The sequence below is a fragment of the Metopolophium dirhodum genome, chromosome 1 (assembly GCF_019925205.1).
Source record: "Metopolophium dirhodum isolate CAU chromosome 1, ASM1992520v1, whole genome shotgun sequence".
Classification (NCBI taxonomy): domain Eukaryota; kingdom Metazoa; phylum Arthropoda; class Insecta; order Hemiptera; family Aphididae; genus Metopolophium; species Metopolophium dirhodum.
This window is the reverse complement of record NC_083560.1, coordinates 32,198,906-32,216,350: the sequence shown is the minus strand read 5'-3', so window position 1 is coordinate 32,216,350 and position 17,445 is coordinate 32,198,906. Positions and strand designations below refer to the sequence as shown.

Below are 17,445 nucleotides of genomic sequence, written 5' to 3'. Positions count from 1 at the left end.
GCTGATGTAGGTTGACTTCGCCCCATCGGGCCCATGGAGGTCGGCTTAGCCCATCATGGCTGGTATGGACCTCGTTGAGAAAACAATAAAATCGAAAAACGGCCGTCCGTGCCGTGGGTGACGTGACGCTGAACAATCGTTGCGCGATCACGTGGTCTGTGGTAGCCGTGAGACCGGAGCGATTTTTACCAATTTGCTATGAAGAAAAGGCACGTCCGACGTGTTGGCCGTTGGAAAAAGTAGTAACTGGTCGGAGGCCAAGCAGTCAGGCCGTTGCTGAACTTGGTGTTGGGCCTTGATGGAGTGGGGCAGGTCAGTGTCGTAAGTTTGCGGGAATTCATACAGTAATTGGGATATAGAGACAGTATTGCCTGCGGGCCGTGCCAGCGGACGCGACGAAAGCGCCGTTGGCAACGGGCGGCGGGCAACCGCGACACTTTGACGACGGACACTGCATGGTAAAGGGGGGATCGGGGAACAACTATTACATAACACTGCGGTCATTAGTGCACTAGCACGCGATATCTAGTTTTATTACCCATGGTGGGAAGAATAAAGGTGCGTTGACTTGTCAACAACGTTAGAATAGGTATGCTCGGGGATATTATAATATATTAAGGAGGCTAAAAATTCCGTGACGTTACAACCTATACTTGTAAGATGTATTCTAATTTGAAATATTTAAATTTAATGGATAATATGTAATATGTAATTACATAATATTTCAAAATTCTAATTTAATTGTGTCTAAATTCGACCAATGCATTATTATTAACTTCTTGCATTAAAATTTATATTTTTCAGACAGTATAATTATTACTTATGTAGTATAATTTGAAATATCGAAATATTTAAATGTAATGGATAATATATGATATTAGGTACGCAATTATATAATGATAATAATAATTTCATATGCTATGAAAATATTACATTTGTATATGGTTCCAAAATAATAATTGGTGGATCTATCTTTTCGTAAAAATACATTTTGGTGATAACTAGGCCTCAGAAGTTAATGACCTTAAAAACATCAAAAATTGACCTAAAAAAAATGCAAATATGACATAAAAATGTCTTTAAAAAATGACCTAAAAAATTTACAAATATTTGTTTTAAATTTATAAAAATACATTTTTTTTTAAATATTTTACTCTATTTTACTATAAAATTCTATATAAATTTATCAAAGCTTACAAATTGCTTAAAATATGACATAAAAATGACAAATAATGTCTTTAAAAATGAAATAAAAAATATTTGTTCTATACATTTATCAAACCGTACAAATTACTCAAAAATCATTGCATTGTATAATTAGAACGTTTTTGATGTTATCAAAAGTAAATGAACGACGATTATCTGTTAATAAATATTTATACTTTGAAAAACTTCTCTCCACGTCACTGAAGTGATTGGGGCATATCTGAAATTACGACTGTAATCGGTCAGATGAAATCGGATACTAATCGATTATTAGGAAACACGACAACGACAAAATGTAATCGGCGAGATAAAATCGGATAGGTACTATAATCTTAGTCCGTGGTAATTTCCAAGTTTTAAGTTATCGGCATAGACAAGAAACGATAAGAAGTGAACTAGTTGTGAAATCAATAAAAATGACTTAAAATGTCGAAAAATGACCTAAAAATGTCAAAAAATGACTTAAAAGGAAAAAACTCCAAAAAATGCAAAATAAAATTTAGTTTTTCAGATTCAAATGCTAATGAAACACATTTGTGGCCAGGAGAGCATCGTCTAAAAAGTTCCAAAAAAAATGCAAAATGCCTCAACTTCCGAGCCATACTAATAAGTCATTGTCCAAGCATAGGTTTAGCTTTTATTTGACCAATATTCAGGTTTCAAACCGGAAATTATCAATTAAAATAAACAGTTTGTGGTTACGAATCGGTTTTGGTTACTAAACGCTTGTACCATTTTCAACTAAAGTAGATTTTTCCGAATGTGGGTGCGTGTTATTGTTTTTTTTTTAATCGATAATTTTTTATTTGAAACCTGAATTATAATATTAAGTTACATAAAAGCTTAACTTATTAGCATAAGTAAGCAATGTATAATATGTAATTTTCATTATTTAAGTACAAATTCACGGGTAAAATATAATTTTATAATTTTAAATATTTAGTAAATACCGCTTACCTTAATTATGTATTACATAATATATATGTATACATTATTTAATTATATTTTAGTTGCAGGTACCTACTATATGGTTGCCAATTGTTTGTTAACTTAGACAGGTATAAGGCTTAAAATTGTATATATTAGGTATATTGAACCTGATTTTATTGTAGGTACCTATTATATGGTTGTCATATTGTATGTTAACTTGGGCAATTATGCCTCTCTTAATATTATTAAACATTATGTTTTATTAGATACTATATATATATATATTTGAATAGTTTTTACACTAATGTAATGTAATTTTCATCATTTAAGTATAAATTCACAGGTAAAATATATTCTTATACTTAATTATAAGTAAATATGGGATATCAACATTTATGTTCTTAGCTTAAATTTAGATCTGTTCTTAAATTAAATATAATGTTATACTACCCAATATTCAAAAATATCAGAATATGTCATGTTATTTTTAAAATACCTAGAAATTGTAAATACTTAAATTAATTTAAATACTGCACTGTACATTAGGTCCACCTTACGTACCTATATATACCTAAACAAATTAAATGTATATTTTAATACAACTGGCTGGGACATTTTAAAAATCCCAAATTACATAATCATATATTATGATAATTTTGAATACTGGCTAGGTAGTACCTATATTATTATATTTAATTTTAATTACGAGAGTAGGTTGTGTGAATTGATTCACTATGCATATGTAGTATGTAATAATTATATACCTGTCAGTTTTCGATTATATAGTAGGACCAATTAAATCTATGATCATTAAAACTGTTTCTTTTTATAATCTGAATCTGGTTTTAACCCGTCAGTGGTCGCGATGTGAGCGTGGCGCTCACCTCGTTAGTATTTTGAGATCCACCTATTTATTTATTACTTGATTCATCTGATACTATTTATACCATCAATCGACACATTTTTAAATATACTTATGCAAATATAATAATTTTATGAATAATTCTTGAATAGATATCGACATGCAATATGTTAATACCCATCAATCGAGCGTTGCACTCACTCAATAGATCAACCAAATACTTTTTATTTTTAAGGAGCACACAACGTTCTTATGCGTACTGTATAATAATCAGCAAAATATTCCAGACCAGTAGGGCCAAGATTAATGATAATGATTATATTATTAAATAATAATGTATACAAAATTATAAATTAATTTTTAGTTGTTAACAATTTATAAACAAGAAAATTTGTAAGAAAATTTTTTGTAAAAGATTAAACTATACATAATTTGTTGTTGGTTTCAATATTTTATGTTCATTATATAATAAATAATGATGAAAAAACAACGAGGTGAGCGCAGCTTTCACTCAATACCAATGGCAGGACTTTGTCATCGTCATAAAAATGTACTTTGTGTTCAAAGTTCATTATAAGGAAATTGGAATTAAATTGTAAAATTAAAATTAAAGTCCTAACAATGATCATAATCATGGATCAATGATAGTTATTAAATTAACCTACAGTTAAAAAGTTAATCTGAAGAAATAGTAGTGGTTAATAACTATCGGTTAAATCTGATGGTTAGCTTAACTGAAATTCGAAAAACAGTTTAACTGGGACATAATATTAACTGACAGTTAAGTCCTACTAACTGTCAGTGAAAGATAATTTAAAAACCAGCCCTAATCCTTATAACGATATCGTATTATCATAATAAACTATACTCTATTCCAAATAAGATCAGGCTTCGGCGGCCTAGTAGTGTGCATGGGCGTGGCTTTGTTCCGTGGCAGCGCATGACACGCCGCCGTAGTGGGGACGACGTCTGAGCGTCGCAAAACTAAAACTGGTCGCCGCCGATGCCTGATCTTATTTGGAATAGAGTATACTAATGTACGTACACTTTCAGCTAACATAACAATATTGTTAGGACACCGAATACGGATTATTGATTTTCATGCAAATATTATACCATACAATATTCATTGCGAATCGACTTCAACGTCTCGTCATACAATTTATTGAAGTCATCGACGTCGACACTCTTGCGTCGATTGTAGATCTTAGTGTTGTAATTCACGCGGCTCGTCCGGTTCGCGACAAGCAGAACGTACGCATCCACTGTCATCTCGAAGTTGTGCATCACCTTTTCTTCCGTCGCAAACATGCCGAACACCAGCTTCGAGATTTTCCGGCAGATCCTGTACACTAAATGCAGCGTCAGCTGACCTTTGGCTGGGCCACTGGACGGCAACACCGCTTTGACGCGCTCTTCATACTCGTTCACCTTGCTAGTAGAAACAAAGTGCGCGGTCTTTCGATGCGCGTGCTCCAAGAATAACCGAACGATGTTATCCACTTTCTAAAACAATGAAATGGAAGAAGACACACACGGGACAAGACGTCATGACGGGGAAGGAGATATACGACGGTAAACCGCAACAACATTTATTGTACATTTTATTCTAAAATATGGCCATCGACGTTAGGTAGGGCAAACGAAAAACAAATTTAGTGGTTATAGCAAAATTGTTCTCATACCTAGACAAATATTTAAATTTTTTTATATTTGGCACAACATATTACTTCAAATACTAAGTTTAATTTTTTTTATTTGCAACAATGCATTATGATTGCTTGTTATAATTTACTCAATTAGGTATACAAATATACAGATATTGACCTAGAAAAATTGATTAACAATGTGTTTACTCATCAAATTTATTAAAAGGATTACTAATATAAATTGTACTATACAACAATCTAGATTTGTTCAATTATATAGTTTTTAATTTTTTATACATATTACATTTTGTGGTTACATATTGTATTAATATAGATATTTTAGATTCTGAGCGAAGCGATGAATGTATTGATTTTACAATGATGTGTATTTTTTTAAAATTTTTTTTTTATTATTTTTTGTGTCTATCATCAACTTTTAGGACAGTAAAAGTGCTTGGATTTTCTTCAACAGTAACTTTTCTGATAGGAAAGTGAATCTAGTTGGTACTTTGGGGGGTCAAAAATAAACATTTCCCAGTAGTTTTCAAACGCGAAGTGAAAAACAAAAGAAAAATTAAGGAAAAATGGGAATTTTTACGCCAAGTCAGTTTTCGAGAAAATCGATTTTGGTTTTTGGTGCAACTCTAAAACAAATGACCGTAGGTACATGAAATGGTGACCGAATGTTTATATAAGCATTTTATATACACCATAACATTTTCCAAATATTTTGACTTATTTTGAGCTGTTTACGGACATTTTCAGTTTCCATTTTTTTTAGTTTTTTTTTTCTATAAATATCAATAAAAATTTTATTGTTGGTTAAAAAGCTTGAAAATTTAATAGAAGGCTCCTAGGTTATTGTTTTAAAGGCAGATGAAAAAAATTAAAAATCTTTAGTCACAGTTTTATTTACAAGCATTTAAAGTTAACACCTTGACAAAATACGGAAAAATCACAAAATTTAGTTAAATATTTTGAGTTGAAAATTCATAAAAATTTTTCTTTTGAAATCTAAGATTTAAAAATGTAATACAAGATTATCCATAAGTTCGTCTACGTTTATCAAAAAAAAAATGTTTACAAGAAAGTCAAATTAAATTTTAATGAGCGTATGAAATTCATATTTTTACATTTGATAATCATTCGATATCTCATGTAATGATTTTGCTATATTGTTGTTATTCAAAAACGAATAACTGTAGATACATGAAAATTTTACTGAATATTTATATTTTCATTTTTTATTCACCATACAAATTTGAAAATACTTTGACTCTTTTTGAGCTGTTTACGGGCATTGTCAGTTTTCAATTTTTTTAGTTTTTTTTTCTATAAATATTAATAAATTTTATTTGTTACGTAAAAAAACGTGAACATTTAATGCAAGGCTCCTGATATATTGTTACAATAGCAGTTGAAAAATATTAAAAATACATACACATATTTTTTTTATAAGTATTTAATGTTTGAATTTTGAAAAAGGTGTAAAAATCACGAAAATGTGCAAATGCTTGTAACCGACTGCTTGTAACCTACTGTACAGCAGAGCGACATCCACTTACCCACCTTTTTAACCTTAATATTTGAAATTTTTTCACTAAATTGAAAGCTGTCAAAAAAAATTATTTTTTTGAGATTTGGTATTTTTGAGAGGCCCTTTGAATAATTTGCCTCCTGGGCCCTTTAAATCACAGGCCGACACTGCTAGTAAGTTAATGTAAAAACTAAAAACCAGCTGTTAAGACGCTTATAGTTTTTCTTTATCTACTCAGATAAGATGCTCTTTTGATCAGCAGATGACGATAAATCACTATAGAAATCGAAAACTTAAGCTAATTTTACTGTAATATATTATATATATTAAAAAAACAGTAAAAAAATGTCCACTTCCATTATTGGATTCCATATATACTTAAAAAAAATAGTAAATACCCTCAGATATTAGGAAATTTCTCTCAATTAAATGCCCCTTTTAAAACGCCGGGGAGATGTCCTTAACTCTCAAGACGTTTTGGTAACCGTTGACGTTAATAAAAATATCATGATTACCTCATTCAGTTCCATGCGCCCCTTTATTGGAAACCTTATGGTGGACATTTTTGTATCTGGATAGTTTTCTCTTTGAAACTTTCTGAATCTATCTTCAGCCGTTACTGAAATCTGAGCCACATAACGTGGCTCGTCATCTAATGGCTTGTCGAACCGACTGTAGACTTTGTCGTTGCTGATCATTTCGAAAATGAAAGACGTCACTTCACTCATTTTCTTGGATTTTATCAGTTTGGTGGGAATTATATCTCTCTCGTTCACGTGTTGAAGTCGGTCAATGGTTTTTCGCATGTCCACAAATATTTTCTCTGAAAAAATAAATAACAATCGTATCAAACATAAAATGTCGTTAATTCGTTTTAGATTACGTTTTATTCGTTTTATGAAACAAAATACGACACATATTTACAAAAATTGAACGTTTAATTCCCGGGTAATTTTTCACGATGTCGCAGAACAGGTAACACATATTATGTACACAAGGAAAATTATCATAAGTCCGGACTAGTGGTTCATAGATATTTCTAATCAATGATATTTTAATAAAGAAAATATGATGTTCAGGAAAACAAAATGTTATTTAAATTATATTTTTAAAAACGGTAGTATCAACTTGGGAAAAATGAAACAGTAAAATAATAACTCATGAATTCTATTTTCAGAAACATTTTAATTTATGACTGTATAAATCGGGAAACCATTTTTGAGTGTTTTATAGATTTATACACGAGGAATTGTATTATATTAAAATCATAGATATTCATTTTGATAATAAATTGCATTGCCGGTCCGACATTACTATTATACGATGGATATATACAATATTTAATAATTTTTAGTTAGTGAAAATACGAAGCAGAACTATAATATTAGTATGTTGAAATAATAAGAACTGGATTTTCCAAGTTTTATATTCTTCCAGGTGGAAAACAGGACATGTATAAAAATAAAATAATGGCGTTTTCACCATTTTCAATTAAATTTTCCCGGGAAAACGAGCAGCCATCATCCAGCCAACTTGTATTAAGTATTTTAATTGAAGTGATTATAATTGCTCTACGATTATTAATTTTGGGATTAAACGTTTTCAATTTTTAGTTGTGGAGGAGGAAAACAGTTTATAAAGAATTACAATAAGAAATGCGAATGGCATCAGTTATCAGCTGGCGGTAAAACGTGAAAACCCTTGGGAAGTATCAAATGCCAGGGGAAGCGAATAAGTAGTCTAGTATTATGCGTAGTACTTATATGCTTACGCTTGAACACTCACCGGCAATTTTCTTTTTCGTGAACTCGAATACGGCCCTCTCCGCGAGACTGGTCACAAAATAACCGACGTTGTTTTTAACGTCAGCCTCGTATTCGGTCACACGCCTGATCAAGTTTATGAAGTCGAACGCGGACGCACCCGGTTCCGATAGCAATTTGGCCCTTGCTATCATTTCGAACATCGTTGTATCTGATAAATTGTAATCCACGTCTAAAACATAAAAAATCTATAGCTTTATATAAACGCGAAAACATTCAAACGTGAGTATGCCAACAATTATAATTGTTATAGCAGGTGCGCGATTAGCCGATACTTATAGGTAATCTATAGGTTTATATATAACATTTAAATCTATAATTATTTTAAAATATGTATTTTTGAATAGTTATCAGTAAAGACCGGATCCTGCATATTATAATTCATGTTCATATTTTTATAAGCAATTCATGCAGTAAATAATATTATTAATATTGAAAATGTTTATTTTGCATGTATTTGCATATCATGGGTTCAAGTGCATATTTTAAATGCATGTTTTTAAATATTACGTACGCATTTAAATGTTTTAATTTAATTTTATAATTGTATACACAATTATTACCTATATTATATAAATTTATTCCACAACACAAAATTTAAAATATTTTTTAAAATAATATAATATTACGTTTCCGTTAATCGTTATTAGTTGGTAGGTACCTAATTTATTATTTACTGGTTTGCCTATTTAACAGATAATTTTTAACATTTTAAAAATATTATTCAAAATCTACAATAAGCTGATGTCAAAATTATTAAAAACTGTAAACAAATTCTAACTAAATCAAATAAAATTAACCATTTAACTTAAATCAAAACTAATTTTTAAATTATTATTGTTGAAATTATTAAAAAACTTGAGACTTCAGGTTTGCTTCTCCATAGATGCTATGAAAATGTTTGAAATAGTTACGAATTCTATTAATAATCTTTATGAAAATTATAATAGCGTAATAATTTAACTCCCCAGAAAATGTTTAAAAATGCATCCTTCGCCCATCACAACTTTTGAAATGGATCGAAGTTTTTCTGCGTACAAACACATTGTTACAAACCGTCATTCCTCGTTATAATTTAACCGAGATCAATATGGAAAATATTATTGTTACTTATTGTTTTTCAAATAACAATTAAATTATATATTTCATCACAGTAAAAAAAAAAAAATTGTATATAATATTGTAGTTTATTGATATAGGTAATCATTATTTTTATCATTAATGTTTTGATTTGAAACTTTACAATAAATAAATAGCTGTAACAGGTATTCAAAAATTATTTTGCACAATATTTTGTGTTTTTAAATGCATATTTTAAAAAGTCAAATGCATATAATTCCGGTCGTAACTTATGAGTGTTGAAAAACAGTATCTTCTTAAAGACAGTACTAAATACCTATTAATTAAAAATATATAATTAGACAAAATAACTACAAGAAATACTTACCCAATCCTATAGTACAAATATTTAAAAATACATTTTTTTTAAATTATTTAAATTTAATTGATTTGATAAAAAATTTAGGTAAGTAGGTAGGTACTATAATGTAATTAAATATAAACCAGTGTTCAGAACGTTCACTAAAAAATTCACCTTCACGTTAGGTGCTTAAAAAAAATAACTTGTTAATGTTCATATTTTTTTTCAAATGAACTAGTTCACGTTCACGTTCACGTTCATTTAGTAGTTTATTTAAATTTTAGATTCTGAGTGGACCAAGGAAGCTAATAGTTTTACAAAGGTGTTTTTTTTATCCTGTATACGAAATTTCTACCAGAAGGAATGCTTCGATTTCAACATATTATAGTATCTTATTTTTTAGCAAATCGCATCAAGATACTACTTCAGAGAGGTAATTTTTCGAATTTCTTAATAGTTATTTAATGCCACGGGAAAAACCACCAACAAATTACAAAAAACCGCTAAAAACGGGATTTCAATTTCTAACGCTTTGTTCATCACCATAGAAACGAATAAAAAATTATAATACTATACTATTTATTGAACTTATAAGCAATAATAAATGAAAACAATATAAAATATCCAGACTGACAAACCGTCTTCGCTCAGAATAGTTTTTCTTATACAATGATATTATATCATTGAATTAAAATTTAATACAATCCGTTGTAAATTGACCCACTGTAACGTATTGTACAGCAGATCGACATCCACTTAACCCCCTTTATTTTATTTTACTTTTTTGGATTGTACTAACACAAAATCCAGGAAATCATAATATTATTGTTGTTTTATGTCAAGCCGTTCCTGCAGTCAAATAATTATAATAGGTGTATCATAATAATATTGTTATCATAAATATTTGTATATTATTTTATATTTATTAAGTAATAGGTAAGTAAATAAATTTGAACGTTTTAAAAATTGTTCAAATTCATTAAAAATATAAACATCGGTCACGTTTAGGTTGTATTTGAAAAAAAAAAACGAATGACGTTCTCTGATCATTCACTGCATATTATTATTATGAACGTAAACGTGCGTTCAAGAACGATGTTCTTTTCAAACACTGATATAAATAGTATAATAATATAGTCGCCATCGTATGTATTTGCCTGTTGGAGCTGTCAAACGACAATATTGTTAATTTATAAGGTATTTTAGGTGACTCGTTATATTATATAATAACTATTGTCATCATAACAACAATAATAGTACGATACCGTTCATCATAATCTGCTGCATCAACGACGGCGGGCGGTTATCGTCCGTCAAATCAAACAGGTAACGTCGAGCTTTTTCTTCCACGTACGCTTTGGGAATGGACAATTCCGATTCACCGGCTGTTGATCCCTCGGCAACGTTGGCTTGTAGACACATTGTCATTTTATTCCAAAGCGGTGCCGTCTTATTCCAGAACGCTGCATCCTGGACGCATTTAGTGGAATTTATCCTCAAATTCTCAATGCGTTGGATAAACGTGAGATTCATATCCACGTATTTCGATTTCTACAGTACGGACGAGTATATAAAAAATACAGCGATGTAACGGCGATTAAGTCATAACAAAATATTATATTACAATGATTATTGAAAACGATTAAGTAGATTAGGTAATATTGAAGTCGCAAAGTATTTCAAAGACAACTTATAAGATTCCACTTATTTGATGTCTGTGAAGCATGTGTACAGTATTAATACATAGGCAACAGTGTGTCCGACCATTCAGATATATAGGTACAAAAACAGGAGAATATTTAATTAGAAAATATATTAATAATCGTTTTTAGTTTAATTAATAATTCAATAAATTCAACGTTTAATCAAATTTAATTTATTGTTATTTATTCATTTATTTATTTAATTACAATAGTGGACAGAGCCCAATTTATACAAAGGCATAACAAATAATTTAAAGACAAATAATTTAGGAGAAAAAAAATAAATTAGAAGAAGAATGACGGATCCTCATTGGCAATTTTCATCATCCTGGAGAGTGGTTCATTTCTTAAATAATTGGTACAGGAATGTGGTATAAGGAAAACAGCACTATTGCGGGTGTTTCTAATAGGTACCTTTATATTAATAAGTGGAAGGAGTGAAGTAGAGTCAATAGAGTTAGAGAAAAGTTTGCGAAGAAAAGATAAATTATATTGGTAACCACGATCGGATAGGGTAAAGAGATGTAGAAAACGTAGGCCGGGAGTATAGTCATGAGATTTGCAAGTAATGTTAAACTTAAACTTAACGAAGCTAAGGAACCTTCGCTGGACACATCCAAGCTGCTTGCAATCCTCAGCAGTCTGAGGATCCAAAACTACAGAGTCATATTCAACAATAGGCCTAAGAGTGCACAACAATTTTCTTTAAGATGGTAGCAATGTTTAAATTCACTAGCTATTCTTTTAATAAAACCTAAAACCTTAAGTGCTTTACAAGTGATATTATCAATATAAGCCAGAGGACAAATGGATGGAGTAAAGGTAAAGCCAAAATCACATACGCTAGGGACAAAAGGACATAGGTTAGTACCGTTAATTTTGTATGAGAATAAAATAGGAGTTCGGCGACGGGTCAATGTCATAAGTCTGCATTTGTTAATGTTAAGAGTCAAACCAAGTGATTTTATTGAGGTACTCTTGTAGATGAAGACAGTCAGTTATTGAGTTTACTTTCATAAATAATTTCATGTCATCTGCAAACCATAACAGCTGGCAATGCTTAAGAGATGAACAAGCACTATTAACAAGCAGCGAGAAAAGCTAAGGAGACAAATGTCCACCTTGGGAGATACCAAAAGAAGTGTGCAACATTTCTGATTTTGTACTAAAAAGTTTGTCCCATTGTGTGCGATTTATCTGAAATGAATTAAAAGAGAGAAGTGGATCACCGAAACCATAGGCTGACTTTTAATATCGCAATTAGGAGCTCATGGTTAACTGAGTCAAACGCCTTTGCGAAATCTGTGTAGATTACATCTACTTGCTTTCCTTCTTTAAACGCATTGAATGTGTAATTACAAAAAGTAAGATTACATGTAATGGTAGAGCGGCCCGGACGAAAACCATGCTGCTCATTGGCTAAAATGGGATTGACCGGATTGAGTATGGAACCTAGGACGAGAGATTCAAATATTTTCGGGATATCACTAAGAATGGATATAGGTCTATAGTTAGTCACTAGAGAGGGGCATCCTGACTTTAAAATTGGTGTGATAGATCCAATTTTCCATTAACCAAGAAATAAACTTTCATCAGGGGATCTCCGAAAAAGAAACCATAATGGAAAGAAAAAAACCTGTCTATTATGACAGGTCCTATTGTTTAATTATGTAGTGGATCATATTCTAGAATGATAAAACAATATTTTTTTTATGAAAATTTAACATTTACATTTAGAGGTAGCTTTTGGAATCTTTAAAGGTACCTACACAAATGTTTAAAATGTCTTATTTAAGAAATGTCAGCATACGTACGTTCAAAATTAGATATTTTTGTAATTCTTTAATTGTTTGAAATAAATTAATAAAAATATATAATGTAAGTATAATGTAAATATTATCTACGGTTATTAGACATATCACTCACTGGATTGTAGGCACAATTATCTGAAGATTCCGTTTCCATTTCTATACCTTCATTCACATTACTACCTATTTCGACAATCACCTCCTCTTCTTCCACTGATTGTATGTTTTCTACACATCTCTCTATCAATGACTTGTTGATTTCCATCGTCCGTATTTGATTTTCATATTTGGCCCGATATCGGTTCAATTCTTTAACCTGTTTCGTACCTAATATAGAACGTTTAAAATTTTCTATATTTTTCGCTGTTTTTCGATCTCTTTGTTTTCTTTTATTCCTCAGCTCCAAAATTCTATAAAATGCTAAGTCCTTCAACTCAATTATCCGAAGTCTTGTTTTATCTAATTTCTCTTTATTTTTAGCAATTTTTACTATTTGTTCATTCTTTCGTTGCTTTTTAAAATTTTGAATATGTTCTTCACGTAAATTTAATTTTGCCCATAACAGTCTTTGTTTGGTCTCGAATTGCTGTTTGACTACAGCTTTCTGCTTCTCTACATTTGTTAAAAACACTTTGCCATACTCCATTTCAAGAATTTTAGATATTTTAAATTTGTTAATTTTATGTAAAATCTAGTTTATCTATTGTCAAGTTTCTATGGTATACTGTAAATAAAGGTTAAGATTTGGTTTTATTGAAACCTAATAATGTTTTATTATAAACAACTGTTGTATTGCTCTGCAATCATTTAATTTGTCAATAGAGCCAATATTGGTACTTACCTTTACTTATTAAAACAATATAATTTCTTTTGCACCCGGCATTTTGCAATCTCTAAAATGGGTCCTCTGTCGTATACGCCGATTAATGCAGACGTATACAAATAAACGAACATATAAGAAAACTACAAAGAACACGAAAAAGTCTACACAGACGCCTCTAACTTCTAGGCACAATACCAAGGACGAATCTCAATAATACTTAGAAACAAAAACGTATTATTGAAGTTCCTAAACACATGTTCCATATATACGGCCTAGGCAATAGCGATACTCGAGGCGATTAAAACAATCATAGACGATGAACAACTCAATCATATAATATACAGCAGTGACTCCCTGGATAAACTCAATAGAATAATAAACCAGTTCAGACATAGAGACATCACAATAAAAATACTGAACAAATTAAATGAAGCCTTATCTAAAAACAAACAAATTACTCTCATGTAGATCCCCAGGCACGCCGGAATCAAAGAAAATGAACTAGCCGACAAACAGGTCAAGATCGCTACCACAAATTCCGAATTCAAGATTATACCAGGACCCTCCCACAACTAAATGGCTACATGGAAACACAAAATCACCAAACTCAACACAATAAAAAGAAGTACCATCAGGTGGATAAATAATTCTTTAGAAAGAAAAGAAGAATCGGTACTAAACCGACTGAGAATCAGACATACGTGACTTACGGTCGAGTTCCTAATGGCAAAGGAAGAACCTCCCTCATGCGAAGTCTGTGGTGTTAAGTTAACAGTGAAACATATCATAATCAAATGCCTGAAATACCAACAAGATCAACAAAACATCGGGTTAGATACAACTCTTGACGTTGCACTGGGACCCAAAACCAAGGAAATGACCAAGATGATAAAATGTTTGAAATAAACAGGTCTCTACAATTTAATCTAATAATAATATTATGTAAACTAGCTTTATATACAATGTAACCATATCTTTGATTTTAATGTTGTACTACTTAAAAAAAATATATATATTTGATTTAGACTGTAAATACTTTAACTCAATTTAAATTGTAACTTATGGCCATAGTTACTGAGTTTAAAAGAACAATAAAAAAAAAAAAACCAACTAAATATAATATTACTAGCTGATCCCGTACACTTCGTTGTCCATTAAATGTATCAACTCTATATAACTCAGACTTTGTTCAATTTGTTATTTAATGTTTGGTGTATGGTGTTCAAAGTTTATCTTAACTTCTCCGTGGCCCCGAATAAAAATTCTGATTCTCCGTATTACATTATCAAGTAGGCAACCTACCTGCGGTGGATCGCGGACACTGTGCTGTTTGTACGTAAATGTATGATTTAACTCTAAAGTATCAAAGTTATACCAAATTTGTCGTTTTACTTAATTCTATCTATGGTAGATTAATATAATCAATTTATACATAATCATATTCTAACCTAACCGTACTAAAATCCGATGAATAAAAAAAAAACAAATTTAACCCATCTTCTTCCCTGAGGTTTAATCTACCCAAAAATATTAATTAATTTATATGTTTCTAAATATATAAATACACAGACTATAGATAACTATACAGACTAAACTCTGGAACTATTTATCAGATATATTATGTATATTGACAAAAGATAATAATACAAATCAACAAACATGATTAACCAATAGCAAACAATAAATTATACACCGGTGGATTTTCCTAGACTCTTATATAAAAAAAATTTTAAATTCTAAATAATTAAAATTTAAGTATGGTAAGGATCACCACTATTCTATTATATCGTACAATAAAATTGAATAATTTCTAAAAAAAAATTGGAGGTCAATATGATAGGTGGTGGTCTGGAGATTGATGGAGTTCTAGGCGGAGTTTGGGCAGTTGTGGTGATAGTGGTTTTTGTAGTGAGTAAAGTATCTGTTGATCGTTCAGATGTTAGTGAGGGTAGAAAGTGTCGTGTTGAGGTGCTTGAGTCAGAAAAAGAATCTAGGGTTTCAGAGTAGGACGATTTGGATGGTGTTGGAGAGGGGAGACGAACGCAGTCGTGCCATTTTCAGTGCTTGGTTGGTAGAGGGGTTACCCCCTTTGCGTTATTGGCCCATAAGGTGAGTGGGTGTGCCATTTTTATGGGACGGGATGCTGTGGCTATGTGAAGGTACAGCCCCACGACAGCTAGTTACGGAGGGACGTCGCTTCCGCGGCGACTTACTTGTGGGCGCTGATGCCCTGTTGGAGTGCGGTGAAAACGGTTGTTCGAAGGAAGTGCTACTGAACGCTGGCTGCCGAGTGTTGGTTGTGAGTTGACAGGTTGGCTATTGACTGGATAATGATGTCGATGTGTATAATTGTGACTAATCTTGAGAAATGTACCTATATTTATACTCCTTCGATTGGCTGTCTTCATCGCTGATTGGTTGGGTTTCAACGTTATGACAAGACTACATCACACCATTGCGTTAATAATTATTGGTCCAAAAGACGATCCGCTTTCAACAGCCTTAAACTTTTATTATTGATTTTATCATTATAATAAAATTTTAGTGTTTACGGTGTAGACGGTGTAGTGACCAGTGAGTAGTAAATATAATAAATTGTACACTGTATTTGGTTCATATACATATTAATATATATTGTAAAAAGCAATATGTGTAGCATGACTAGACGACAGATGATAAAGCATATTGTTTTTTTGTAAGTTAATATACCATGAAGCGTAGAAATTTAACAAATTGATAATAATAAATAATAAATGAAAACATTACACAGTACTTTTAAAAGTTATTTTTTTCACAATAATTGTAATTATTAATTTTATTATGTATCACGAGAAAGGTATTATACTATTAGTTATACCATACATAGTATACATAGTATTCTACGTATAATCAATGATTATATTTATTATACTGATAATTAATTGATATTATGTAAAAAAAAATGCATATATATAGATAGATAGATGGATAGATATAGCAATAGATAGATTGTTGATAAAATACACACACAAAAAAAAGGTCAGGTTGCAAGAGCTGGAAACATTTCAGAGAGATGGCCAAAATTAGTATTTTTAATACGAGAAATCAAGCAAATAATTTTAACAATTTTAACTTAAAAATGAAACATTTTCAATATTAAACTAATCAAGTAATAGTTTTAGAAGCACTTCTTAATGGGGTATTTAAAACTAAAATCTGTGGTCAATATTTCTAAGTTACAGGTTTAGAATAAATAATATTGATAGTAATAACATGTATGAATTATCAATTATTAGCAAATCTAAATTAGGTATCCATTGCTTACTTTTAATATAAAAAGCATTATGTAAAAGAACAATATTAATTTACAACATAACAATATTATACATTTTTAATATATGTTACAATCAACACTTAATATGTACCTAGGTACGGAAAAAATACAATAAAACAAAAATGAAATTATGTACTGAAAATTGTAATATAATGATTATAACGTGATAAAGAAATTTACTTTATCATGGATTAAATGTATATACTAAAATACCTACATTCTACAATCTACATTTTATACATTCCCAAAATAATAAGAACACGGTATTCTATTTGACATCTTCAAATGTATTGTTTTGCCGATAGCGTTTCGGCCGTGTCCGTTTTCATCGTTCGCCGTCAAAAAGCTAATCTAATCTAATCGAATATTTA

The 17,445-nt window shown here is 30.6% G+C and overlaps 1 protein-coding gene across 1 annotated transcript; it reads right to left on the bottom strand.

Moving 5' to 3' along the window:
- Nucleotides 1-4,108: 4,108 nt before the first annotated feature.
- LOC132933930 (uncharacterized) lies at nt 4,109-13,584 on the bottom strand. The gene is made up of 5 exons (XM_061000213.1): nt 13,057-13,584; nt 10,693-10,978; nt 7,970-8,179; nt 6,700-7,007; nt 4,109-4,504 (listed from the first exon to the last, which is right to left on the bottom strand). Exons 1-5 carry the CDS (start codon nt 13,582-13,584, stop codon nt 4,109-4,111), a joined length of 1,728 nt encoding a protein of 575 aa, XP_060856196.1.
- Between the last annotated feature and the right edge of the window lie 3,861 nt (nt 13,585-17,445).

What these genes read in the sequence shown, in the direction of transcription:
- LOC132933930 (XM_061000213.1), bottom strand. Translation starts at nt 13,584, where the DNA reads ATGGAGTATGGCAAAGTGTTTTTAACAAATGTAGAGAAGCAGAAAGCT. An exon ending in ATAATTGTGCCTACAATCCA is followed by an intron (nt 10,979 to 13,056) that starts GTGAGTGATATG and finishes TCCGTACTGTAG; the next exon opens with AAATCGAAATACGTGGATAT. An exon ending in GGCGCATGGAACTGAATGAG is followed by an intron (nt 4,505 to 6,699) that starts GTAATCATGATA and finishes TCATTGTTTTAG; the next exon opens with AAAGTGGATAACATCGTTCG.